The 23,683-nt window shown below is 46.7% G+C and overlaps 7 protein-coding genes across 7 annotated transcripts; 4 read left to right on the top strand and 3 right to left on the bottom strand.

Annotated features, from left to right (window-relative positions):
- The first annotated feature begins 455 nt into the window (after nt 1-455).
- On the top strand, nt 456-1,575 carry F5891DRAFT_164493 (uncharacterized protein). Its single transcript, XM_041370745.1, has 3 exons — nt 456-458; nt 524-911; nt 961-1,575. The coding sequence occupies exons 2-3, from the start codon at nt 706-708 to the stop codon at nt 1,481-1,483; spliced, it is 729 nt and encodes a 242-aa protein (XP_041228058.1). The 5' UTR covers nt 456-458; nt 524-705; the 3' UTR covers nt 1,484-1,575.
- Nucleotides 1,576-4,710: 3,135 nt separating this feature from the next.
- F5891DRAFT_1024282 (uncharacterized protein) lies at nt 4,711-5,523 on the bottom strand. Its single transcript, XM_041361317.1, has 4 exons — nt 5,478-5,523; nt 5,402-5,423; nt 5,131-5,195; nt 4,711-5,004 (listed from the first exon to the last, which is right to left on the bottom strand). The coding sequence occupies exons 3-4, from the start codon at nt 5,143-5,145 to the stop codon at nt 4,774-4,776; spliced, it is 246 nt and encodes an 81-aa protein (XP_041228057.1). The 5' UTR covers nt 5,146-5,195; nt 5,402-5,423; nt 5,478-5,523; the 3' UTR covers nt 4,711-4,773.
- A 667-nt stretch (nt 5,524-6,190) lies between these two features.
- Nucleotides 6,191-7,710, bottom strand: F5891DRAFT_164436 (era-like GTP-binding protein). The gene is made up of 8 exons (XM_041370744.1): nt 7,452-7,710; nt 7,364-7,396; nt 7,139-7,311; nt 7,010-7,092; nt 6,743-6,952; nt 6,600-6,685; nt 6,404-6,500; nt 6,191-6,278 (listed from the first exon to the last, which is right to left on the bottom strand). The coding sequence occupies exons 1-7, from the start codon at nt 7,602-7,604 to the stop codon at nt 6,423-6,425; spliced, it is 816 nt and encodes a 271-aa protein (XP_041228056.1). The 5' UTR covers nt 7,605-7,710; the 3' UTR covers nt 6,191-6,278; nt 6,404-6,422.
- Nucleotides 7,711-9,247: 1,537 nt separating this feature from the next.
- On the top strand, nt 9,248-10,978 carry F5891DRAFT_1216662 (WD40-repeat-containing domain protein; the record flags this gene model as incomplete). The annotated part of the gene is made up of 7 exons (XM_041369325.1): nt 9,248-9,351; nt 9,413-9,493; nt 9,554-9,794; nt 9,844-10,194; nt 10,242-10,555; nt 10,609-10,644; nt 10,700-10,978. 7 exons carry the CDS (start codon nt 9,248-9,250, stop codon nt 10,854-10,856), a joined length of 1,284 nt encoding a protein of 427 aa, XP_041228055.1. The 3' UTR covers nt 10,857-10,978.
- F5891DRAFT_164211 (uncharacterized protein) lies at nt 10,893-12,707 on the top strand. Its single transcript, XM_041370743.1, has 8 exons — nt 10,893-11,256; nt 11,308-11,403; nt 11,459-11,483; nt 11,538-11,582; nt 11,631-11,705; nt 11,760-11,839; nt 11,893-12,398; nt 12,457-12,707. Exons 1-8 carry the CDS (start codon nt 11,101-11,103, stop codon nt 12,593-12,595), a joined length of 1,122 nt encoding a protein of 373 aa, XP_041228054.1. The 5' UTR covers nt 10,893-11,100; the 3' UTR covers nt 12,596-12,707.
- Nucleotides 12,708-19,318: 6,611 nt separating this feature from the next.
- Nucleotides 19,319-20,619, bottom strand: F5891DRAFT_163918 (uncharacterized protein). Its single transcript, XM_041370742.1, has 5 exons — nt 20,353-20,619; nt 20,165-20,279; nt 19,937-20,110; nt 19,511-19,884; nt 19,319-19,458 (listed from the first exon to the last, which is right to left on the bottom strand). The coding sequence occupies exons 1-5, from the start codon at nt 20,399-20,401 to the stop codon at nt 19,448-19,450; spliced, it is 723 nt and encodes a 240-aa protein (XP_041228053.1). The 5' UTR covers nt 20,402-20,619; the 3' UTR covers nt 19,319-19,447.
- A 14-nt stretch (nt 20,620-20,633) lies between these two features.
- Nucleotides 20,634-23,601, top strand: F5891DRAFT_1024146 (CTP synthase N-terminus-domain-containing protein). Its single transcript, XM_041361316.1, has 13 exons — nt 20,634-21,003; nt 21,054-21,161; nt 21,212-21,348; nt 21,400-21,432; nt 21,483-21,584; nt 21,635-21,829; nt 21,878-22,137; nt 22,188-22,320; nt 22,372-22,460; nt 22,517-22,674; nt 22,721-23,023; nt 23,074-23,342; nt 23,402-23,601. Exons 1-12 carry the CDS (start codon nt 20,943-20,945, stop codon nt 23,328-23,330), a joined length of 1,836 nt encoding a protein of 611 aa, XP_041228052.1. The 5' UTR covers nt 20,634-20,942; the 3' UTR covers nt 23,331-23,342; nt 23,402-23,601.
- The last annotated feature ends 82 nt before the right edge of the window (nt 23,602-23,683 follow it).

Genomic DNA, 23,683 nt, shown 5'->3' with positions numbered 1-23,683 from the left:
CCATCCACCCCAATATCCGAGTCCTAAGCACAAAGGCTACCCTTATATCCTATGGCGACAACTTGGCACGATGATGATGGCGCTAATCGCTCCTGAACTGATAGTCACATGGGCCATGCGCCAGTGGCTCAGCGCTCATGAAGTTACAATGCAGTTCAAGATATCGGGGTATCCCAACATTTCGTCCGGAGTCCGAAGGTGAGTTATACTTTTGGAAACTCTACAATCTCACAACTCACTATATACGTCCTTAGAAAGCGTGTCTGCTGAAATACCTGAAACTGGAAATCCCTTCGTTCACTTTTTTCTCCTCTGGCAGGAGGCTACAGGTCGCCTCTTTCGCCTGTTTATTGAAGGCGTATTATCTGTGCTGGTGTCCTCTTTGGCATACCCTTTGTGCTCCTGTGAGGTGGACTGCAAGGTGGATTAAGTCAGAGAATTCGAGCCTGACCCAGAAGGTAAGCCCGATTCGTGCTCACCTAAACCTTGGCTCATGTGCATCTTTAGGATTACGTGGACTCAGACGCACAGCTTCTTTGTGTTGATGGGTGGTTTCATGCTGTACGTGGATGGAGAACCCTATTGTACACTACAACCTGAGCACATGCGCGAATTGATACGTCAAGGGTGTATCGACGTCCCTACCTAACGGCAGACCAGATCGATGACAGGAGCAAAGGCGATGCGATATCGAAAGGGTTGGTTATGCTTCAGGTGGCCTGGTTTATTATACAGCTCATCACCCGCGCCATCTATCACCCCGAAATCACCCAGCTCGAAGTGGGGACACTCGCTTTCGCGGTTCTTAATTTCCTAACTTATGCTGTGTGGTGGCACAAGCCTCTCAATGTGCAATGTCCCCATCCAGTGTACTGGAAGTTGACCGAGCCAGAGTTAAAGGAATATATCGAGTACGTACGCACCTCAACAATCACACCGCTGTTGATGATGTCTGCTTAGTGTCTACTTGAGTGTCACAGGCGAATCCGCTCCGCTTCAGTTCTTGCCTCGGGTCTTCAACCCAATTATAGAACTGATAGGTTGGGCTGGCATTCCCGTATCTCGAAGGCTCCAAGTTCAAACATTTGATGGCAGCATCAAACTCAAAGTTTCGGACAAGATGGTGCTTCAGCAAGCCGCATTGTATATGGCAACCATATTTGGCGGCATCCATTGTATGGCTTGGTTTTTCGCGTTTACCACACATCAGGAACAGGTGCTATGGCGCATGAGTGCGGTCGCTATAACTTGCACGCCGTGGCTTGGTTTGAATGCTTACTTAGTTCGGGAAATAATCAATTCAGTGCAGCGCGTACCAAATTCAGCAATGCACGTCATCTGGGGTGTGGTTTGTTCCGCATTTGCGATGTTGTACATCATAGCTCGTGCCGTCCTCTTGGTACTTATGTTCACCACATTACGCGATCTTCATCCTGACGCATACAAGACGGTGTTGTGGACTAGTTTGGTGCCCCACTTGTAGTTCTTGATCATGGTGCTCGAGATATACTTCATACTTTTGTAATGATGCTCAGATGTTGTGGTTGACGCGGACGATAGAGCTACTTGCATGAATTGTTTCGCAAATCGCCAATGACGCGATCACATGACCTATACTACACGACGTGAATCGAACTAACCACAGAGCTTGTTTGAACTTGCTCACTAACGATTCACGAACCTAACATGGACGGCAGTGAAATAGAGCAGTTCAGTATACTGTGGCTGATGAAACGGGAAGGTAGTAATATTCCCAATCGGTGAGGAGACAGTCACCTTTAGACTCGATCCGACATGCAGCGTCCGTTTCTATTATCCAGATATCAATGCCCAGCACGCGGAAATTGTGTTTCCTGAAAGAAAGGTCTGTGACTTATTTGCCATATAATACCTATATGGACTGACACGTTTAGATATGAACTTTTTGCGCTTTCAATCCTTGTTGTCTCTTAGGGAAGCACACCTCACCATCGACAGCTGCGGAGGGAGTGAGAGAGGAGAATGTAGATGCCAGATGCCAGATTCTGGAGGAAGCGAGTCGGTGACAAGGAGAAGTTCGGCGAGTACATGTTTTGTACGTGAGTCGGAAATGTAGAATGATTTGATTTGAACCTTTTACGAGTCAATGCAGGGTGCATGTAAGTGAGATCACGGACAGCTTAAGCCACCACCTCAAACGTCGTCTACGAGTGCCATGAATCAGCACCCACTACACCCGACCCTTCTCCCGCATAGTTCAGACGGTTATCTGTCGCACCCTCTACACCCTCTGCCCCTTTGGGAGCGAGTGACGGGACCACGCACAGGAAGGCTCTCTCCCTGCTGAACTCTGTCGTCCACATTGTTAGCGAGCAGTGCTTTACGAAGAAGTTCTTCTCTGCCAAACCATTTGAATCGCCTTTGAAGGTTCCGCTGACGCTACTTCGCGAGGATAAAGAAGAACACAGGGAGTTTGTAGATCCAGATGAGGTGGTCTGAGAAGGATGAGTGTAAACGCGAGGACGAGGATCATGCTAGTGAGCATGCTGAAGGGAACGACCTTGCGTCCCCGCCTCGAGAACCATTTTTTACACTCTGAACCTGAACTCGAAACAACTGACCCATTAGTGCCTTTAGTACCCTTGCCCATCCCACTGCTCCATATGCTCTTCCTACGCGACTCACACGACCGAAGTTCGTCTCCGATATTTATCCCCCAAATGCCAGCAAAGCTCGTGACCAAGTAGCCACAAACCGGCGTATTCAGGCTTACACTTTCTTGTCATACTCTCGCCCACTTCCACCTGTTTCCATCATGTATTAGCTCGGTTGTTAAAACGGATCGACTCAGTTCCGCAGCTGTCGACTTCTATCGTTCCGGCGCTTTGTATTGTAAGCTCAAAACAAACAATTTTATCTTTGCAGTATGTTAAAAGTAGCAAGCTTGCAAGTGAAGGACCAGCATCTATCATTACGACCAACCATCCACAACATGAATTCAGCGTCGAAGCGTTGATCTATTCCCTACCATTTGAAGTTGATCGGTGAAACTTTGCAGCTCGCTTGCCGCGTACGTCGAGACTTCTAAACCTCTGAATCTCAACATCGTCACCTACAATGACCAATGCCGCGAGTTCGTTGCCCTCAACAACCCTAACCATTTCCTAATATTCAGGCAAGGGCATCCTGGTGCTGGAAGACGAAGGAATAGTTTTTATCTGCAGTATGATGTCAAGTTCGATGGAACAATTCTATCACCATGTAATCTAGGAGGCAAACTATTATCATGGAAGTCGTTTGGCGCCAGGACCGGGACATCTATTCACCAAAGGAAGCATGGATGACTGTGAAAATGGTCAGTTGTTATTCTGTGCACGGAGCCTGCAAGAGTATTGATAACAAAAATAAGCAATCCAGGTCTGCGGAGACAGAAGATTGTGACCAGTGATCAGCTGGAATTCTGTGCACTGGAAGGTAAATTCGATTCTGCTATTGGACAGGCGTTGTAAGGGTCCGACAGGGTCAAGTGCTTATCGACGGGGAACACAATTAGAATAAACGCTCATATGCACGTGTTTGGTTTGGCGTCATCAAAGCCGCTCAAAGTTTGGAGGCGCCAGTCCCGTTCTAAAGTACTTTACATAACTTGGGAATGTGTATTGGAGCCGTCAAGACTTCTAGCACCACTTGGCAAGTTCTCAGCTCATGCATTATCTGAAGGGTGAAGCACATTGCCGTAGCACTTCTACTAGCGCCCATGCCGAATGCATATCGGGACTCAGATCTACTTCTTGAGTCATCCCCAGATTGGGTTCTGTGTGGCTGCAGTTTTTGTTCCTTTTCTTTCCAAAGTTTTGATTTTGACATTCCGCATAATCATTGTTGCGGTTAGCCCCTGTTACAGGTCTTGACGTATTGGAAATTGAGGCCTGAGGAGCTATGTAAATCAACAAATTTTACTCCGAGTCCTGCCCGTCCGCTTCAGCATTAAAGCATACCGAGCCAGTTCTCGAAGTTTCTTCATTGAAAATAAGAGTGAACAGCGATTATTTGACGAGCGCAAAGCTAAATCTACATAGCACAAAACAGAACGCGATAGAATGAAATACGAAAAACGGGTGTTGAACGTTGAAACTCAACACGATCTGCAGCGCTCAGCAATTGAAACTGGAGTGCCAAGTATAGTACATCATGATATTATGAAGAAGAGCATCAGAAGCAAGGAAACATCACAGTCTGCACCGCTAAGGAGTTGAAACTGGCGTGCTTGGTATCGTACAAAATACGAGCGCATAGTATGCATCGAAAAACAGAACACTTGGCTCGAGCATCATCTACTTCTTTTCGGTCAAGTCCTTTGCTGCAGGCTGTCAGTAAGCTTCGACTTCTAGGTTCACAACCAAGCGAGGGACGTACACAAGCGATTTTCAAGAATGAACTCAAGAATCTTCTTCCCCATTTCCTCCCTGTCATAGCCTTGACGACAAATCTCTTTCGCTCCTTCCTCCACTGCGACAGCCGTCGGAGATTTCAGGTAGTAGTCCACAGCAGACTCGACGCGCTTCCGTGGCTGTACGTCGTTCGGGAGAAAGGCGGAGTACTCGAGGACGATAATAGTAGCTGCTTCCTGTCATCAAGACTATTACTTGGCATGCGGTGAGGAACTAACCAATGCCAGTCTGGATTATTTGATTCGCGAACATGAAAGCTTTCGGAGCCTGTTGCACTCTTACAATGCTGAGAATCAATATGGAGGAAAAACGACCTACCAAAGGTTGAAGGGTGCGGATGATGTCATTTCGCCCGACTTCGGTCTAGCCAAAGGTTGAAAGTATGGGTATCAGAAACAACTCCACATAGTAAAAGTACCTGCCTCCTGCGGGAAAGGAATGTCAGAATCATGAGGTAGCAAATTGATATTTGATTAATAACAGAGACGCACGTTCTATTTGGTCGACGAGACAGTTGTGAATAGTTAACCACCAGATTGTAGACCATGACCGCTGTGCTCAGGTAACTTACAAACTGTCAGGGGTTGGAACTAGATGAGTATCACTATGTAATGGTGAATACCATCCATGGACGTACGAGCTAAATAAGATTGTTTGTCAGTGGAGTACTATCATGTCAAACAGGACACGATTAACACACATTCTGCGAACACATGATGAATACAATGTATTATGTGGCTGGAAGAACCCTTGACGATTGAAAAATACTCACATCCTATGGTGAAAGAATCAAAACGATCGATACACTCGATGCTTCGCGTTATAAGGATCAAATGACTCACATTCTGCACAGGGCAAGAAACATGCAAGATGAATGAACATGGAAAATATCATCAAGGATGGACACTCAACGAACTATGCATGATGAGTGATGATGAGTCGATTCATCTGATAGAATAGAAAATGCTTACATTAGGCTATGAAAATGAGTGAACATTATTATACTGTTCAGTATCATTTCAATAGAAGATATCAGCGAGACACATACCACCTGTCAACAGGCGAGTAGCAGCGAGAGATGGGGATCATGAGCATGGGTTAAGGATGTGAAACCATTAAGGCACTTACGTTCTGTCAACAGGAGAGCAGCAGCGAAGGATGGGGATCATGAGCATGGGTCGAGGACTAGAAACCATCAAGGCACTTACTTCCTGTCAACAGGCGAGCAGCAGCGAGGGATGGGGATCATGAGCATGTGTCGAGGACTAGAAACCATCAAGGCACTTACTCCCTGTCAACAGGCGAGCAGCAGCGAGGGATGGGGATCATGAGCATGGGTCGAGGACTAGAAACCATCAAGGCACTTACGAGCTGTCAACAGGCGAGCAGCAGCGAGGGATGGGGATCATGAGCATGGGTCGAGGACTAGAAACCATCAAGGCACTTACCCACTGTCCACAGGCGAGCAGCAGCGAAGGATGGGGATCATAAGCATGGGTTGAGGACTAGAAACCATCAAGGCACTTACGAACTGTCAAACAGGCGAGCAGCCGCGAGGGATGGGGGTCATGAGCATAGGTAGAGGACTGGAAACCATCAAGGCACTTACTTCCTGTCAACAGGCGAGCAGCAGCGAGGGATGGGGATCATGAGCATGGGTCGAGGACTAGAAACCATCAAGGCACTTACATACTGTCAACAGGCGAGCAGCAGCGAGGGATGGGGATCATGAGCATGGGTCGAGGACTAGAAACCATCAAGGCACTTACCCACTGTCAACAGGCGAGTAGCAACAAGGAATCAGCGCTGTCCATCCTGTTCGAGGTTCGTAAACCACAATCTTACCAGCTGTTATCAACGGACGTCTACAAAGGAAAATATATCAGAATGTGTATAATTCCAGCATTTCAATATTTACCATCCGTGAGCATCATTACCAGCAAATTGTCACATTGAATCAATTTTTTTCTTACTTTGAGATGTGGAAACCACTTAGCAATGTCGTATTGATAGACTCCATAATCGAATCGAAGTAGCCCGAATAGCTGATGCGCACGATCCAGGAGTATTCTAGATGACGTTGGAACAAAAATATGTGACTTGCAAATCTGCGACTCACATGATAGCACACTTGATACAAAGCTCCATGTTCGATTCTTGCGTTGATACCAAGCACAACCGCAGTTCTTCATCATCCAATGCAAGAGTGGTGCTTTCCAGTAGAGCGTCGCAGTTTGTATTATGTTTGTTCATATCTAGGATGGTTGCTAATGTTAACTTTGACATGGGAGAAGTTGATCTGAAACACTTACTCTGCAAGCGTACATAGGACTTGGGGCGGGCACGGTTCTCAGGGTTGCACAGCCGATCGTAGACACCTGTCTTGGTGAACAGTTCCTCGACGCGTTCGGAAATCCTCTTTGAGCGTTCTTCACTCGATACCCCTTTTAATTCGTTCTTGATTTCTCCATAAGCGAATGGACGCAGAGCTTCAAACTTCGTAAATATCGTTACCACGGGAACTGGAGATTAATTGTTTAGTACAAGCCCGACAAGTGACAATGAAGTTGCAAGCTCACCGCGCCCAGTATCGCACTCCAAGAAGAACTTCTCTTCTGACCGCTGGAAGGTTCGACACGGGTCGTCCATTGGAATACAATACCTGATGGCAATCAACAAGCGCAGAACGTCAGAAGGGTGTTACTTACCATATGGCATGGATTCGTTCCTGCAATTCTGTCGCATGTGCGCGTTCTGAGATGAATTTCTTCATATTCTCAAATTCGTCTTCAGAGCCCGCTTCGAAACCGCAGGAGTCGTGAAATACAAAAATGGGATTGCTCTTGAATATCATCTCGTTCGTGATGTTGTGATCTCCACGCTGAGCATTCGTCAGTGCATGTATGTGCCCATAGGGCAAATGATGCACCCACCTTGATAGATGATTTGACGATGTCAGCATCGATCTACCCGCAATTGGTTAGCGATGGATGCGTGTATGGCATAGATCATCACCCGCACCTTGTTTCCTTTGGCATCGTAAATTTCTGGTTGATCCGTGGTGTTGCAGACCTTCTGAAGAATGGTCGTTTTGCCTGCGTTTGCTCTCCCCATGATCAGAACTCGAAAGCGCCCAATTCTTTGTTTGAGGTCCTCGGCGTCGATGGTTGCCATTGAAAGATCTTGATGTGTCCTGAAGTGGAGGTGATTCGGTTTATCGTGAAAGCTGTACTGTGGTACAGAACGAGGTCGTTGCGAGATAAGACAGCGAACGAACACGAAGCAAGGGCTGCTGTGGCTTATCACACAACAACTACACACGGCGTCTATCTCTTATCTATCTCCCTGCAAGGGACCACTGATTATTCGCATAAGACACGAAGTTGCAAATGTTCAATCGTTCATACGACTAAGCACAAGGATTACACAATAAACGATGTCGAACAACGAAAACCTTGATAGAAATATGAACTGTATTGAATAATCAGAACACGATGGAAATGACGCAATTTTTCTCTTCCCTACCTGTCTAGCTGAGAAGTAACGATACCGGATATCTCTGTAGATGGAGGTGAAATCGATGTTCCCAGGTCTTCTGAATGATTAATCCTTGAAACGTCTGAGAGCAAACAAGAGCATGTCGGGATGTAAGACACCCTCTGGAATGAGTGATATCCCGTGACGATCGACAGGATCTGTACGTCTAGAGTTCTCCCCCGGAAGATGGTGGTCCTGTGTATGGACTAAAGAGCAACGGATCAATAGGTGCTGCGTGTTGGCTGAACTGGAACGTTGACCACGCTCGTTGGTACTGAGGTGAATGACGATGTAGCGGGCTGCCGGAGCTTGTGTATCCATAGATAGCTCGGGACAGGTTTGGTACATGTCCGCGGAAGAGTCCGACTGTCCGTCATACTTTATGAATTGGCGCATATACTATCAAGTATCAAAGACGTACCCGCCAACATACACGTAGATTTGGAGGGCTGGTGTACGCCTTACTGAATTATGACAAAATCCGCCTGAAGAATCCTTGAATACTCACGCATGAGCACAATGGATGTAAGTGATAAAGTACATGACCTTTCCCCTGGAACATACAAATTAGCATGCTTTGGCAATGAATATGAGGACTCGCGATGCAAGTCAAGACTCACTAGCGTGAAAGATATGCGTGACTGTATGCCTTGGATCCAGCTATTTCGGATAATGTCGACAGATTTGTGGGACATAGCGTTAAATATTGGGTGATCATCTCTGCTGCTCCCTACCGGTGTCGATATTCAAATGGTAGCCATCCAAGGACATGGTCAATAAAGCGGGTGAGGCGACTGTTGTATCCATAGGACATGATAGCCTTCTGCGAGTAGTAGACAGTGACTTCCGACTGTAGGTCATCTGAAAAGAAAGAAATTGTAGGTGCTAAGTTGAAATGGACAGAAGCACCGCACTTTAACTAGTGTGCCTGGATGCTCATTAAGATGGTCATTTGCTAGATATCGATGAGTTAGACACCTGCTGCTGAGTCACTTCGCATTCAGCATAACTTACACGGGCACCATCCAAGACGTGGTGTTTGCGCTTCGAAGTCGAGACTTTTAACAAAATCATCGCCCGCATGATATTCAATAGAGTACAACTCGAACTGTAGACGTTTGTTTGTTGTTATGTAATTCTAAATTTAAATGCCTTGCACAAACCTTCCTTGCAACTTGAAACCCTCACAAGAAAGAACAACCGCATAACAATTGCTACTACATCTCAACGCGTATTTCAAATTATTTGTTCCACTCGGACTTTACGAAGCTCGGAAAAACATGATACAAACTGGTCTCATCCAGAGCGCGCACAATGATCTTCTGACAGACGTAGCTTATGATTTTTATGGGCTTCGCTTGGCTACTTGCAGTCTCGATCAGAGGTATGTTATTCCCTTAATGCGTATACGTGTTTCTACAAGTTTGCTTACGCTGCTGTTAAAGAATCAAAGTCTGGCAAGTAGACGAGAGTAATGGAAATTGGAATGTCGAAGATGACTGGAAGGCGAGCATGTTGGAAGACGCGTTTTTGCGCTTATCAACCAATTAATGCCAGGCTCACGATGCTACCGTCTCCAAACTAAGCTGGGCTCACCCAGAATTTGGGACCATACTCGCATCCGCCTCTTTCGATCGTACAGTCAAGATTTGGGAGCAAACTAGCTTTGCATCAACAACAGATTCCCAAACGAATGGTGCTGGTGCCGGGTCTCCTCAGGCTGCTTCATGTGGTTCCTCAAGATGGGTGGAAAGGGCTGTATTGGTTGATGCAAGAGGCACTGTCCGCGCGGTCGAATTTGCCCCTCATCATTTTGGGTTGAAGTTGGTACGTCAGGCGTTCGTCTCATTTAGAGATTTATGAGAGCTTCTGCAAGGCAACCGTCTCTTCCGATAATCACGTTCGCATCTACGAGTGCTTGGAACAATCATCGCTAGCCACATGGCAGCTTTCAGAAGAAGTCGATGTCTCCACGCTCCCATCTGCATCACTGTCCTCATCGTACTCCGTGGCGTTTGCGACGCCAACGCAAACAAGCGCAACTCTTGAGGGTGCTTCTGCAACCCTGGTGGCTCAAGCCCTGCAACAATCGCAAAACCCCGCCACTCAGGGACGACCCGGAATGGGGAATCGAGAGGCTGATGGAGGGTGGTGCATATCATGGTGTAAAGACAGATATTGGGGGGAGATCATCGCGGCTGGCTGTGGGGTATCCGGCGCTATCAAAGTATTATCACGCTTCATTTTTGTGGCCTTGCTCACTCTGAGTCACAGATTATACAATTATCTCCCTCTCGTCGACCTATCACTCTCCTTACTTTGGACCCATCTCCTTCGCCAGTGGGTTTGCCCACTGAGGCAGGAACCTTGCTTGCAAGCGACGGAGATACTCCAACACCATTTGCGATCACGTCGGTGGCGTGGGCGCCTTCGTGTGGGCGATCGTATCACCTTATAGCTACTGGAGGTCGTGATGGACATGTTAGGATATGGCGAGTTAAGCCTGCGGAGGAAGAACCTGACGTCGAAGGAGAAGGGGGCGATCCTAAATGGTCTGCAAATGTAGTAGCAGATTTCGATCACCACAAGTACGTGCGGTACGCACTCCCCTATGGCTTTGTTACTGATTGGATGCGTGCAGATCGGCGGTTGGCCGTGTTGAGTGGAACATCACTGGGTTTGTTTTTGTCTCCAGGTATCGTAAGCTACATAGTTGACACGCATTCTCTCAGGACGGTCCTGTCTTCTGCCGGGAATGATGGTCGTGTACGACTGTGGAAAGCGACTATTGGTAATGTTTGGAGGACTGCTGGGAGCATTGGGGTTGAGCAGTCGGAAGATATCCAAGATGCTGATGTCAATATGGGCGAAAATGCAATTGCCAAATAGATCATTTGTATATAGTGCTCAGGCTGTCGATGTTCTTCGGCTACTTTCACATATCACGATGTCCTTTCGTGATATCCTTTCCCGTGAGCGAACCAGGTGACCTTCACACGGCAAGCCGCGCGGACCGAATTGAAGCCTTGATACACGCTCTTGAACTTCTATGCTTTCGTGGGCCGGACATTTCTCTTGCGACCACTTCCCTAGAGGCTTGAGTAACAATCACGAAGACCAGCGATAGGCTAAAATGTCTTCATCAGGGTCAAGCGTTACTCCCTCTGTGCCTACCCAGCGACTGATGTCTGTCGCATCTCACCTAAACAGTCCACGATTCAAAGTTGTCGTATGTCGCAACCTCGGACCCGATGTCATGTCCATTCTTGAGGCAAGACCAGGGCTAGATGTGAGTTAATATCCGATTGGTATGGAAAGGTGAGGCTTACTACAGTTGTAGTTGGTTGTCTGGCCGCAGGATAGTGCCTGTGAACGGCCATGGTTGATGGAGAATATATCTGGTGCAACCGGGGTGATTGTCATGCTCACGGACAAAGTACGGTTATTGTTTGATGTTTGATAATACACCCGCTGATGCATGAATTGCTTAGGTTAATGCAGAGCTTCTAGACAAGGGTACGTATGGAACACATACCTCTAGCTAAGTTAAGACCGACATGTGTCTGCTAGCTGGACCTTCTTTGAAGGTGGTATCCACCATGTCCGTTGGATATGGTACGTGCATTTGCTATTCTAAGTACTTGATTTAACCTCAACCTGCAGACCACATTGACCTCAAGGAAGCAGCACAACGTGGTCTGAAAGTGGGATATACTCCTGACGTCCTGACAGACGCAGGTAGGACAGGGCACCGAACAAACGGTCCAGACCGCTTATCTTCGTGACATATAGTTGCTGATCTGTCGGTCATGCTCGCTCTCATGGCTGGCCGAAATGGAGGCACTGGTGTGGACCTTGTGCAAAGGGGCCAGGTCAGTGATTTGTATTCTCGGCGAGATCTCTTGTGCTGAAAGATCAATGTCAGTGGGCAACTTTCTCGTGGGCTCCTTTTGGCTTATGCGGGCCACAACTCAGTACTACGGCCGCGTCCCCCACAAGGAAAATCGGGTTTCTGGGTTTCGGACGAATCGCACAAGCGACGCTAGCGCGCCTGGTACCGTTCGGTATCACACATTGCTTGTATTTCTCAAACCCATCCTCACTTCCAAACCACGCTCGGGATGCTGCACTCGCAAAACAACACAAGCTTCAAGGAGTTTCAAAGGTAGACCTTGATGAACTTTCGCGGGAAAGCGACGTTCTCTTTATACTTGCTCCTGGAGGGGGTGAAACGTATCACATCGTGAATGAGACACTGCTTAGGAAGATGAAAAGGACTAGTATCCTCGTGAACGCGAGTCGCGGAACGTTAGTTGATTCAGATGCTCTGGCGAAGGCTTTGAGGGAAGGATGGATCTGGGGAGCAGGATTGGATGTCGTTGAAGGGGAACCTAATGTCACCATTGATCATCCTCTTGTCAAAGAGCCGAGGTCAGTGCCAGCTTTACCTGGTTCTATTCTCTCGGCTGTACTAATAATTGCTATGCAGATGTGTGATAGTGCCTCATATTGCAAGCGCTACACTGGAAACTCGACTAGAAATGGCAACTCGTGCGGCACAGAATTTGATTGGGGCGATTCTGGGACGGGAGATGCCTTCTGAGGTCAATCTGTCGGATATATCGTAACAGTACTTCAATTGCAAGCTGGTCGAATCAACATCCTGCTCTTACACTGCCCATAGATGACTCAGGCGAACGATAATCTACCAACAGTTTATCACATCCGGGTCTGAGACGCAGCAACACCATGGGATCTCTGTTTTGAGCCATATGCACTACAGCGGCTTGGCGAGTCCAAGCCTCTGGAGCCTGGCCTGAAGCTTGAAGTCCAGGTCAACACTCCGCTCACATGATATATATACAGTGCGTTACACGCGGTGTCTATTGTGATACCATCTTGAAAGCAATACGAGATCTAAAAGGTAGAAGCCAAATGTCAACACACCCTCACCGAGACACCCTTACGACATGTTTGATGAAGGGAGAATAAGCAAATGCCTTTGCGAGGATGTCTGCCACATTTATTTACATATATAAGTACCACGACGAAACTATAAATACAAACGAGTTCTCTTGCACTCTGCAGGCTGGTACCCGCTGATTGTAAATCACATCAAAGATCTCCCGTACTACACGGTACTGCTAGTTTCCACATGAACGCGCTCCTGGAAAGCAATTGAACTCATAGCGGTTGCTATATCGGATTCAGCCACAAGCTTAGCGTTATATTCTCGAACACTAAGGATGAGGCGTGGTCCTAGCACAGTCAGCTGCGCCATATCGAAGATTTGAGCCAAACCAAAATAAGTTTGAGCGCCCAGGGATTCTATGTCCTATAGAATAAATGAATCACGGGTGCACGTAGAGCTTGGTGACAGATCGACATACAGCTGAGATCGTCGGAGAGAATGAACCGATATGGAAGCAAGCAATAGCGAGAAAGCTAGCAAATGCAGAACATAAGTGGAAGAGACAATCGCATTTGAACTATGGACTTTACCTCGCAAAGTAACTCGCATGGGTTTGCATTAATACCGTGAAACAGTCTACAATAATGCTTCTTGTTGAGTCTCTTCGCAGTTCACGGAAGTGCTTTACAGCAATCCAGACCGCGAGACACAGTGCAAGGACCTCCCATGCAGTGCCAAGTATCCAAGTCATGGAACTCAGAAATTGGGAATCTCCCGAATAGTTGAATATGCACTGATAGGTGCCGGAGAGAATGAGTTCCTCTGGTATTTGTCAGTGAGCATGATGCGCTTGAATATTTCATTCATATGTAGAGCTTACCCCCTGAAACCTGCTTTGTCTGTAATACGATCACCACTACGAGAGCGACTCTGATGGCCAGAAAGATGACAACAAGAAATATCAGCATCTTTCTAGATCGCTGATACATAGCATGCAACCGAGTGATCATGATGGCTTGCATGATATTTTAGTCGAGTCGATATCCCGAAGGTATACAGCTCACCACCCAGTATCAGATCTACAACATCACTCGTCCAATTAATTGCGTCGAACATGATACGGCCTGACAAATTCAACAACATCGGTCATCAGCTTCAGAGGATCACAGGCTCGAAACAAACTCACATCTGTGAAGAATCATTATATTGAACTAACGAGTTGTTCAAGAATCTCACTCACCCCTACATGGTAATTCAGTTGTTCGGATAGGAATGAAAGGCATCGGCAGGAAATACTCACTCCATCTGTTGTCGGGATTGTTGGAACATGGACTGTATGTCGTCTGTCACAAGGAAAAACAGAGTGTATGCGAGGAGACATACGCAAAATGTTGATCCTGATTGTGAGAGATGGATTATGAGCGCAATATCAATGGCTTAAACGTCAAAACGTACACAGCAAATCCTATTCCACCATACCGTGCCTAGGATATGATGACGTCAGTACAGCTTGCTAACTACGCTCACAGGCTACATACAACGAGATACAGAACGGTCATCATGGACCAGCGTTGCCTCTGCCGCAAATTAGTTTCATAGTATTCTTTTGATGTGGGACTCCGCTCACCCAGACGAGTTCTACCTATAGAAATGTTCTCAGAGAGATGGCTGCTCCTGTGACGGTGTCAACCTACCTCTTGTCCGAACGCAAGTCCTAGCAGAAATCCCATGATGTCACTGTTATTTTCATACTTAATATTGCTTACCCCAATCGTATATCGCCATAACACAGGCGGCAACTGCGAAGTTATCGAATCATTACGGTGATCATGCGGCTGGCTCTCCACGAACCTACAAAATAGCTGCCAATAATTTCTGCATTGATGAGTGGCCACCAACTAGGATCGTTCGAGACTAGAGGCATACTATCAGAGGATGGGAACAAGCGAGCAGGGGAACTTGGTGGACATACAACGATCGCATTCATGCTTGATATACCAGCATCCAGCGCTTACATTGCCAAGTGAGATTTGAAAGATGATATTTGATTGACCGAAGTAAGCGTTTCGGCATGAATTCTGTAGTAGAAGCCTTGAGCTCAGCGATATCAATAGGGCTGTTCGATTCTTGCTTAGCCCCGCCTGTCAAAAAATGACATTGTTTGATGTTCGGCAGATACCCTGCATTTGTCAGTACCCACGCGCACGTCGTTCTGTTGATCATCGAGGGTTGTTGACTGTTGTTCCGTGCAGGAGAAACTATCACTAGAGGCCTAGGCAAGTCTTGTTTAAAGACAAGGAACTTGAACATATTGTGAGGACAAAGCGTTTGATCCCGCGGAACCAGTTCGTGTTGACATGATCATGTGCGTGCTCCACTCGAACTCCTTCTATGTTCCACTTTGAGTTAGGCGCGCTCCAACTTCAAGTCCAAGAATTGAGCAGCCTTACTATTAATGGCATCAAAGGAGGTGTTGGTGAGAATTTTAAACCGCAAACCAGTGACTCGCGCAGAAAAAGATCAACCAACTATTCGAGATTCAGGCTAGTGTGATCTTCCAGATGTTCTTGGCATTGTGTGGTTCGACCTAGGCCTGGAGCGATGAAGGGGAATATGGATCCAGGGATATTGATGGTATCAAAGCAACACGTATCGATAAAATCGCAAAGCAGTGACTCGTGTGGAATGTTAGAACACCACAAAAGATCCCAGCCCCCGATTCAAGTACATAGAGAAGAGAGATATTTGAGCGCGAGCCCAAGAGTGTGGGAATTTAGGATGCAGACTTCATTTGAGATTTGCAAGATTTGCACGGTTGTAGTACCTCCTCCACATCCATCTCGTGGGAGTCAGGGATATCTTTTTGTCTTGATGGCATTACAACGAGTGAGGAAGTGCGCACGACTCGACAGGCACTTGTGAACAGGAACAGGGCGCACTGGAGGGAGTTGAGCGTGAGGGATTTGCTTGGAGGTGGTTGGGACAGGTGAGGCACCTGCTTGCTGCAATTACACCCATTTGTTATTCTGGTGCGCCTATAGAACGTGGCTTTTTTTCAGACTTTGTCAATTAATGATCGATGAACGTTGAACGTTCAACGCTGAGCCGTTATGCGGCCAAAAGTGGAGAGAGAACAGATCCGGCCTGCTTGTGAATTGTTCAGACGGTAGACTTTTTTTTGAGGGTTGCATCGCCTGCTGATCTGTGTCAGATCTATGGCTGTATGATTTTACTGATAAAACAATTGAACTGCCGGTGATACACGGACATCTTCGCGTTGGAAACGAGTTCCAGAAATCACAATCAATCAGTCGTTCTATATTTGCACTGTTCAAACATTCCGCTTATGAAAACACTGCTTTATGGTAATCTTTACCCTGATTCGATCGAGTCGGAGGGGCTTTCCAGGAGTGATTAATGTTCCGTTCTCCTTTGTATCACACCACGAGTCCTAGTCAACGGTCAATCAAGAACGTTTCAGCTCCGTGGTGCCTTTTTCAGCGATGGGGCGCTGGATGGTATATCTAGTACGAACTCCATCATCATCACCATCACCATACCTTTACCAAGTCCGTCGCTCAGTGCTCACTCACGCCGCACCATCCCTCAAATATGACTGCAGTCACAAATGATCCCTATTGGTGGCCGCAGATCAATTTCAATATTAATCTCAGTTATTATATAGGTTCGTGGATAATTAGTCGGATAATGTCCCTGATGTCTCAGTTGTATTTTCACAGCTGCCTCCTCTGCTGCAGTGTTATACGATTGGGGTAAGTAAGGCAGCGTTAAAGAACTATTTTGGCCTCCTCATGATAATTTCAGCATTGACAATTGGACAAGAGGTAAATTGATGCCATTACCGATGCAGCCAATTTACTAATAATGATTCCTACAGTTTGAACTAGTCTGGGTGAGCAGAATCCTATATCAGGAGGATGCAATTAATTTGCGGCAGGGGCATCACTGGTCCCTCATTACGATTCTATACATTGGTGTGCGTAAATGTTACATGCGGTGCAGTTGGCAAGACATGCTGATTTCAAAATATTCTAGTTGCGCTACATTGGAATAGTATACATCGTGTGGGTCTGCAAGGTTAACAAGTTTCCGTCGTGCTAATAAGCCATTACCCTCAATTAGCATCAACATGCTGCGTATGTCTCCTCACATACACCGCGGTTTATTCTGACCAGCGACATATAGAATTTCTTCCGACAGTCTCGATAACAGATGAAGTAAGTATCTTAATGCATTTGTTCCTGCCATTCTCATCCGACTAACCGCACTCCTACTACAGGGGTGAGTGAGATTCTCAACACAAGCTCGTCGGTTCAACATACTGACTGCAACAGCTGTGAGTTTTTTTGGAATGTTCAATCCTCTTCCGAGATGCGTCACCAACTGGAATTTTCAGGCAATGTTATGTACTTCACACTAAACTGGATGAGTGTCGTCACAAATGCTATGCTAGGCGGTAAGCTACTCAGCTACGATACCTCAGTGATAATTTCCTGACTGGTACATCCTGCAAGTCATCATGATCACTCGGCTATATGCCATGTATCAGAAATCAAGAAATATGCTTATCTTTCTCGTTGCGTTCTTCACGGCCGTCACGATCGCCTGTGGAGTGATGACTGGAATGGTAAACAAGTATACTATAGGGGGTAAGCTTCCATTACGATCGAAAGGTTCATGCTGATCAATGAATGACAGGGGAGCTCATCCTTTCGGGTACCTACATGTGTTATCCCTATGACCCGGAGGCAGACACCGCCATTTTGCTTCCCATGACATGGATACTCACCACTGTATGGGAAGTGCTCGCACTGTGTCTTGCAGTCTGGATTGTTGTAAAACACTTTCGTGAACTGCAACAATCGCCGACGGGATGGGTTGTTAGGGACTATTTCACAGTGTTAATGAGAACTCACGTGGTTTACTTTGCAAGGTACGTCAGTGATCTGAATGTAGTCAACTTTCTTTTCTGAAGCTTCGTACATGCTAGCTTTGTTGCTGTTTCCTGTCTCGATCTCGGGCTTTTGTCTTCAAACTTAGTATGCCCTTTGATGTCGCTGACATTTTGGTGACCTGTATTCATCACTTTTACAGGACTCACTTGCTGTGGGACCTCAGATTTATTCTGGCATTCGTCAAATTCTCTCGGTCATGCAACTGTTTGTGCTTGGACCACGCCTCATCCTTGATGTTCGACAGCATCATGCTGAGGTCGTGGACAACTCCGATGCAGGAGTAGACATGATTCCAATGTCTTTCCAGCAGCGCACGCACGTGTCCACTGGCAGTGGTGTATAGTACTAGAAGTCCCGATCAACACTTGATAGATACTCCCCACATACTAAAAACTTCATTTTACTACTCAGTACACAGTCACTTATTTTCTCTTTGTTCTTCCATCCCAATCAACTTTTCTGCACAGTTACATATAATGTGCCGCGTTCTGTTTCCGATCTTAATGGTGTGGCTGTGGAATCGACATCTGGACCGGTGCGCTCATGAAGTCAATGGATCTTTCGCTGATGTTCCTACTGTTTTTTTGCATCAATGGTGCGAGTTCTGTTAGTTTAATTCTGTTCTAGCATCGATGAATTAAATATGTGACGAGCCAATCAAGCGAATTTTGCACTATAATTGGCGAGATAAAGTGTAAATGTGCGCTACGCCTGATGCATCGCTCTATCTGTCAACTAGTCTGAATCAAATATTGGACATGAGCCAACGATCGAAAAGATTTCAAGGTGTTCTATTCTCGATGCACGGTTTTATACGCGAACTGGTTTATGAATCAAATATTGGACAATGAGCCAACGAAGAGAATTCAAGGCATTCTATCCTTGATGCACGGTTTTATGTGCGAACTGGCCTGTGAATCAAATACTCAAGCAAAAGATGAGTCGAGTACACAAGAACTTTGGTGAAACATTCTAGTCGACAAAAACACGACAATATACGAAAACGAAATAGACTATAGCTAGAGTGCAAGAATATGTATTAGGGTCATTTGTACAACAGAATCACAGATAGACTACATGTGAATATATACCAGACGACAGCCATACGACATAGAAGGTTCAACGACATGTTTCGCGACAGCATCATCGACCTCCCAAAGTGTGCCAACGACGCTTTTGAACCCTGGAAACTGAATACCAGCTGCTAGGTGAATCATTTCATCGGGCGTCTCCTCATCGCCTATAGCAGTATGACAAGCCGATAAGAACGCAAACTCGGCATGCGGAAGATGTTTCTCCATGATATCGAGCAGCGTCAGATGTTCGTCTCTCATGACGAATTATAAGGCTGCACAGGGTCCTGCTTGCCATGACAAGCGAGGTGCACCCAGGTATTCTGCTGCAAGGCTTCGAGTGCACATGTTCGTGTGGCTTTGTCACCAGAAATAGTGGTGCGGTTAGCCGTTGCAGGAACGAGCTTATGAGCAAGCTCAAGCTCGCTGTCGCACTGTCGACAGCCAAGAGCGCCTTGTCTTTCCCTGCACCCGGTTGACCCTGTCCGATCGCCACCAAGGACGGAGGCACGCGCTTCTTCATCTACCATCTAGATCTGATCAGAGCCGAAAGTGTTGGCATGTAAGAGCAAATGTAGAGACCTTCCAGGCATGGCTCCTTCCCAGAACGATCCGCCTTTGTTTGGAACGGGTGAGCTGCATGGAGAGGAATGGACGTGAAAGCAGCAGTCGGACACAGCCAGATTCGAGAGGGGCGCTTTGGTTTGAGGACATGCTCGAGTACGTCGATGATGGGTAGCATAATCCGGTCCCATATTATCTGCAAGAGCACTATGAGATCCGTCCTCGACTCCCCTGGGTTCATCCGAGATGAATCTCGTATTGCCCTAGAGAAGCGATCTTTGAGAATCTTCATATCTGCGAGAGCGATGGATGGTAAAGGAACATGATGGGGGTCCCCTGACATCGGGACGATGATGGCGCGATGAACGTTCATGTACTGGAGTATGAAAGTTCTGAAATTATGTGATGAGTGTAAACTCGTTGAAAGAAAATGATATATACAACCTCGGAACCATAAGTTGCTCCTCCTGCAGCAGTGTTTGCTTCACGTCGTGAGAACCTTGTTTGGGGAACCGTTGGCGAACATGTCCGATTGCAGGTCCGATGCTCTTGACTGTGTGCTTGACCACGGGTAGACTTAAGTCCCCATTGTGAGCGGCGCTTTTCAGGAGGCTAAGTCTAATTCATTTGAGTATCAGATGCCACTTGAAGATGTTTAAGTAGATGACCTACGATATCTTGAAATTACTGGTCTCCTTGTGTGTTCGAAGACGTGATATAATTTCCGAATTGCTGTACCCGCTAGCAGCATATCGCTCTACTAGTGGTCTTATGATTGCATCCGGAGCTGCGGTGCAAACGATATCATTAGGAACTCATGAGTTCAACTCAATTCCAGTTTAAGCTTTCATTGCACTTACGAACCGAACCTTTTTGCCTTGTGGGTTGGACATTAGAAAAATGTGTCATTACTGGGCTCCAGCACTTCCAGAACAATGGTACACTGGCACGAGAAGATGATTCTGTATAAACGGTAGTACAAGTTTACAACAAGAGACCTATTGCACTGAGGCTTACTTGAACGTGGCACCACTTGCAACTCCTCTCGACTGTAAAGGAATCCGCATCGCCTTTATTATACTATCTGCGAATATCAGGTCGTCCACGCAGGCTTCGTCGAATATGCAGTCAGTGGTAGAACAAAACTAGGTATACACGGAACAAACAACGATCGGACATTGAAAATCAGAATCGCAGCCAAAAATTCACCATATAACATTATGACTCGACAAAGCGACCGTAGCGGGCTCTGCGAGCGGCGTTATCGACACGAAGAGCTCGGGGAAGCAGTAGTATGTACTAGAGGAACGCTTCTCATACACGTTCGTCATTCAGGGGGGAGTGGCAGTGTTTTAAAGTATTTCCTTATTTGTCGAAGTAGTCTCCAAAATTTCGACGCGCTCCTCTCGCGATCTTTTGCGAGCTCCTCCGATTCTCGATTATCGCAACGATGACAAAATATATCCTTGTTTCCGGAGGCGTTGTTAGCGGGATCGGGAAGGGTGTTATCGGTGCGATACAGCGCTTTTGGCTGAACGTGATCGTTTACAGTCATTCCTAGCCTCCTCAACAGGCCTACTCCTCAAGACCGCAGGCCTCAAGGTTACAGCAATTAAAATAGATCCTTACATGAACATAGATGCCGGTACGATGCGACCAACAGAACATGGTGAGATCCGAGTGCGAATGTTTCTCCACAAACATCTAACATTCCATCAGGTGAAGTCTACGTTTTAAATGATGGCGGTGAGGTGGATCTAGACCTGGGGAACTATGAAAGGTACCTCGACGTCACACTCTCTAAAGACAACAACATCACTACGGGAAAAATCTATCGTGAAGTGATTGAAAAGGAGGTGAGTTTTACTCTCTTTTCAGACCTGACTGGTGTTTATCATCGTGAGTAGCGGAGAGGGGAGTACCTTGGAAAAACGGTGCAGGTACGTCTATGGTCATTGCTACCTCGCCACTCTCAATCCTTTGTGGTTAGATAGTGCCGCACGTGACGAACGCCATTCAAGATTGGATAGAGCGTGTTTCCAAGATACCGGTGGACGAATCGGGAGAGGAACCTGATATCTGTATCGTGGAGGTAAAAAGTAATATGCAATACTTTCCGCCATGATATCAACTTTTTTTTAGCTGGGCGGCACTGTCGGAGACATTGAATCGGCGCCGTTCATAGAGGCGATGCGCCAATTTCAATTTCGCGTTGGACATGATAACTTCGCACTAATCCACGTTTCACTTGTGCCTGACATGCACGGTGAGCAGAAAACAAAACCGACTCAAACCACTGTCCATGCGTTGCGTGGGCTCGGTCTGCTCCCTGACCTAGTAAGTGACACATCATTCTTAAATGACATACCTGACGTTTGTCTGAAGATCGCGTGCCGGTTATTGGGACGCCAGCCCCTTGAATCCTCCACCAAGGACAAAATTTCCATGTTCTGCCACGTTGCGTCGGAGCAGGTGATAGGTGTCCATGATGTTTCGTCTGTCTACCACGTCCCTCTCCTTTTGCAGTCACAGCGAATTATTGAGTATCTCCGTAAGCGGCTTAATCTCGCAAGTTTGAACATCACGGAGGAGTGGGTTTCCAAAGGGCTGTCCTTGGAAATGAAGTGGAGAGCCGTGACAAAAGGGTACTATCATTCTTTTCCTCTATCATTGCTTCTCATTTCTCATTGTTCAGGCAAGAACGCCTCTTCGACGAGGTCAAAATCGTTCTTGTTGGGAAGTACACCGATTTAAAAGACTCGTACATGTCCGTCATCAAAGCCCTTGAGCATTCTGCGTTCCGCGTTCGCAGGAAACTCATCATTCAGGTTGGTTATGTTGGTCCCCGCAGAATAAATGACTATAGTGATGTTGCATAGTGGGTTGAGTCATCGGACCTGGAGCCTTCAACGCAGGAATCTGATCCTGCTAAATACCACGATGCTTGGCGAGCAGTTGTCGGTGCTGGGTAAGTGGCAGCCCTACGTTTGATTAGGAAAACACCTGGTACTCAGATTGGGACAGCGGGATTCTGGTTCCCGGTGGGTTCGGAAAGCGCGGCACGGAAGGTATGATTCTTGCCATCAAATGGGCACGAGAGCAGAAAGTCCCTTTCCTTGGTATCTGCCTGGGCTTCCAGATGGCTGTGATAGAATGGGCACGTAGCGTGCTCAACATACCAGGTTCGCTCCATTTCTCGTTTGTCACTACTTCTCTTATCTTCCGTAGATGCTCATTCGGCTGAGCTCGTTCCCGACACGCAGAATGCTTTTGTCATCTTCATGCCGGAGATCTCACGCACTCATATGGGCGGAACAATGCGCCTGGGTCTTCGACCCACTGTATTTGACCGTGAGTTCGAGACTTGGTCCAAGGCTCGCAAGTTATACGGCGGCAATGAAAAAATGTGGGAAAGGCATCGACACCGATACGAGGTCAACCCGGAACAGGTGCAGCGTCTGCAGGAGAGCGGTCTTACATTTGTGGGCAAGGACGAAAAAGGGGAGAGAATGCAAATCCTTGAACTCAAAGGTATGGTTATGCGCAATTGATCTGAAGACTGTTGCGATTTGTCATTGCAGATCACCCATTTTTCATGGGTTTACAAGCCCATCCTGAACTGTGCTCGAGACCACTCAATCCTTCACCGCCCTTCTTAGGCTTCATTGCGGCGTCTTCCGGACAATCTGATTTAGAAGAACAGATTCAAGTGCAACTGAAATCCTTCCGCCCACCTCACCCCGAACATTCGATGGTTAGTGAAGAGGCGCTGAGGACAAGTACGCAGGAACACCCAATTGCCAATGGTGTCGGAACTATGACACCGCTAACCGACTAAACACATGTAGCTGTAAGATTGATGTATCATTCACTCGTACTGTAGTGAAACTGAATCACTCTGTCGTATAGCGTCTAGTAATACATCACACTGCACTCGGTAGGTCCATACTGTGTGACTAAATATTCAGCGCACCATAAAGGTATTCCACTTGCATTTCGAGAATCTTAGATATAGATCTCAAGATTTCATATTTGTACTTTGCGATCCTGATATTGGCATAATGTATTTTTAAGGAACGCATGCCCGCCTTCTGCTCACCGATGCTAATGGGCGCTCAATGAGCGGAAAACACGAATGTCGAACGAGAATAGAAAGAGAGCCAGGTACTGGTATTGATTCAACGAAGACCC

The sequence above is a fragment of the Suillus fuscotomentosus genome (genome assembly GCF_016647785.1).
Source record: "Suillus fuscotomentosus strain FC203 chromosome Unknown F5891scaffold_17, whole genome shotgun sequence".
NCBI lineage: Eukaryota > Fungi > Basidiomycota > Agaricomycetes > Boletales > Suillaceae > Suillus > Suillus fuscotomentosus.
Note: the sequence above shows the minus strand (reverse complement) of the source record. Positions and strands in the feature narration are given on the sequence as shown.

What these genes read in the sequence shown, in the direction of transcription:
- F5891DRAFT_164493 (XM_041370745.1), top strand. Translation starts at nt 706, where the DNA reads ATGCTTCAGGTGGCCTGGTTTATTATACAGCTCATCACCCGCGCCATC. An exon ending in GAGTTAAAGGAATATATCGA is followed by an intron (nt 912 to 960) that starts GTACGTACGCAC and finishes ATGTCTGCTTAG; the next exon opens with TGTCTACTTGAGTGTCACAG.
- F5891DRAFT_164436 (XM_041370744.1), bottom strand. Translation starts at nt 7,604, where the DNA reads ATGGCAACCATCGACGCCGAGGACCTCAAACAAAGAATTGGGCGCTTT. An exon ending in TCGTCAAATCATCTATCAAG is followed by an intron (nt 7,312 to 7,363) that starts GTGGGTGCATCA and finishes ACGAATGCTCAG; the next exon opens with CGTGGAGATCACAACATCAC. An exon ending in GGAGTGCGATACTGGGCGCG is followed by an intron (nt 6,953 to 7,009) that starts GTGAGCTTGCAA and finishes ATTAATCTCCAG; the next exon opens with TTCCCGTGGTAACGATATTT.
- F5891DRAFT_164211 (XM_041370743.1), top strand. Translation starts at nt 11,101, where the DNA reads ATGTCTTCATCAGGGTCAAGCGTTACTCCCTCTGTGCCTACCCAGCGA. An exon ending in TTGTCATGCTCACGGACAAA is followed by an intron (nt 11,404 to 11,458) that starts GTACGGTTATTG and finishes TGAATTGCTTAG; the next exon opens with GTTAATGCAGAGCTTCTAGA. An exon ending in TGCAGAGCTTCTAGACAAGG is followed by an intron (nt 11,484 to 11,537) that starts GTACGTATGGAA and finishes TGTGTCTGCTAG; the next exon opens with CTGGACCTTCTTTGAAGGTG.
- F5891DRAFT_163918 (XM_041370742.1), bottom strand. Translation starts at nt 20,401, where the DNA reads ATGACACATTTTTCTAATGTCCAACCCACAAGGCAAAAAGGTTCGGTT. An exon ending in AAGGCAAAAAGGTTCGGTTC is followed by an intron (nt 20,280 to 20,352) that starts GTAAGTGCAATG and finishes TTTGCACCGCAG; the next exon opens with CTCCGGATGCAATCATAAGA. An exon ending in GAGCAACTTATGGTTCCGAG is followed by an intron (nt 19,885 to 19,936) that starts GTTGTATATATC and finishes ACATAATTTCAG; the next exon opens with AACTTTCATACTCCAGTACA.
- F5891DRAFT_1024146 (XM_041361316.1), top strand. Translation starts at nt 20,943, where the DNA reads ATGACAAAATATATCCTTGTTTCCGGAGGCGTTGTTAGCGGGATCGGG. An exon ending in CGAGCAGTTGTCGGTGCTGG is followed by an intron (nt 22,461 to 22,516) that starts GTAAGTGGCAGC and finishes AGATTGGGACAG; the next exon opens with CGGGATTCTGGTTCCCGGTG. An exon ending in TAGCGTGCTCAACATACCAG is followed by an intron (nt 22,675 to 22,720) that starts GTTCGCTCCATT and finishes TATCTTCCGTAG; the next exon opens with ATGCTCATTCGGCTGAGCTC.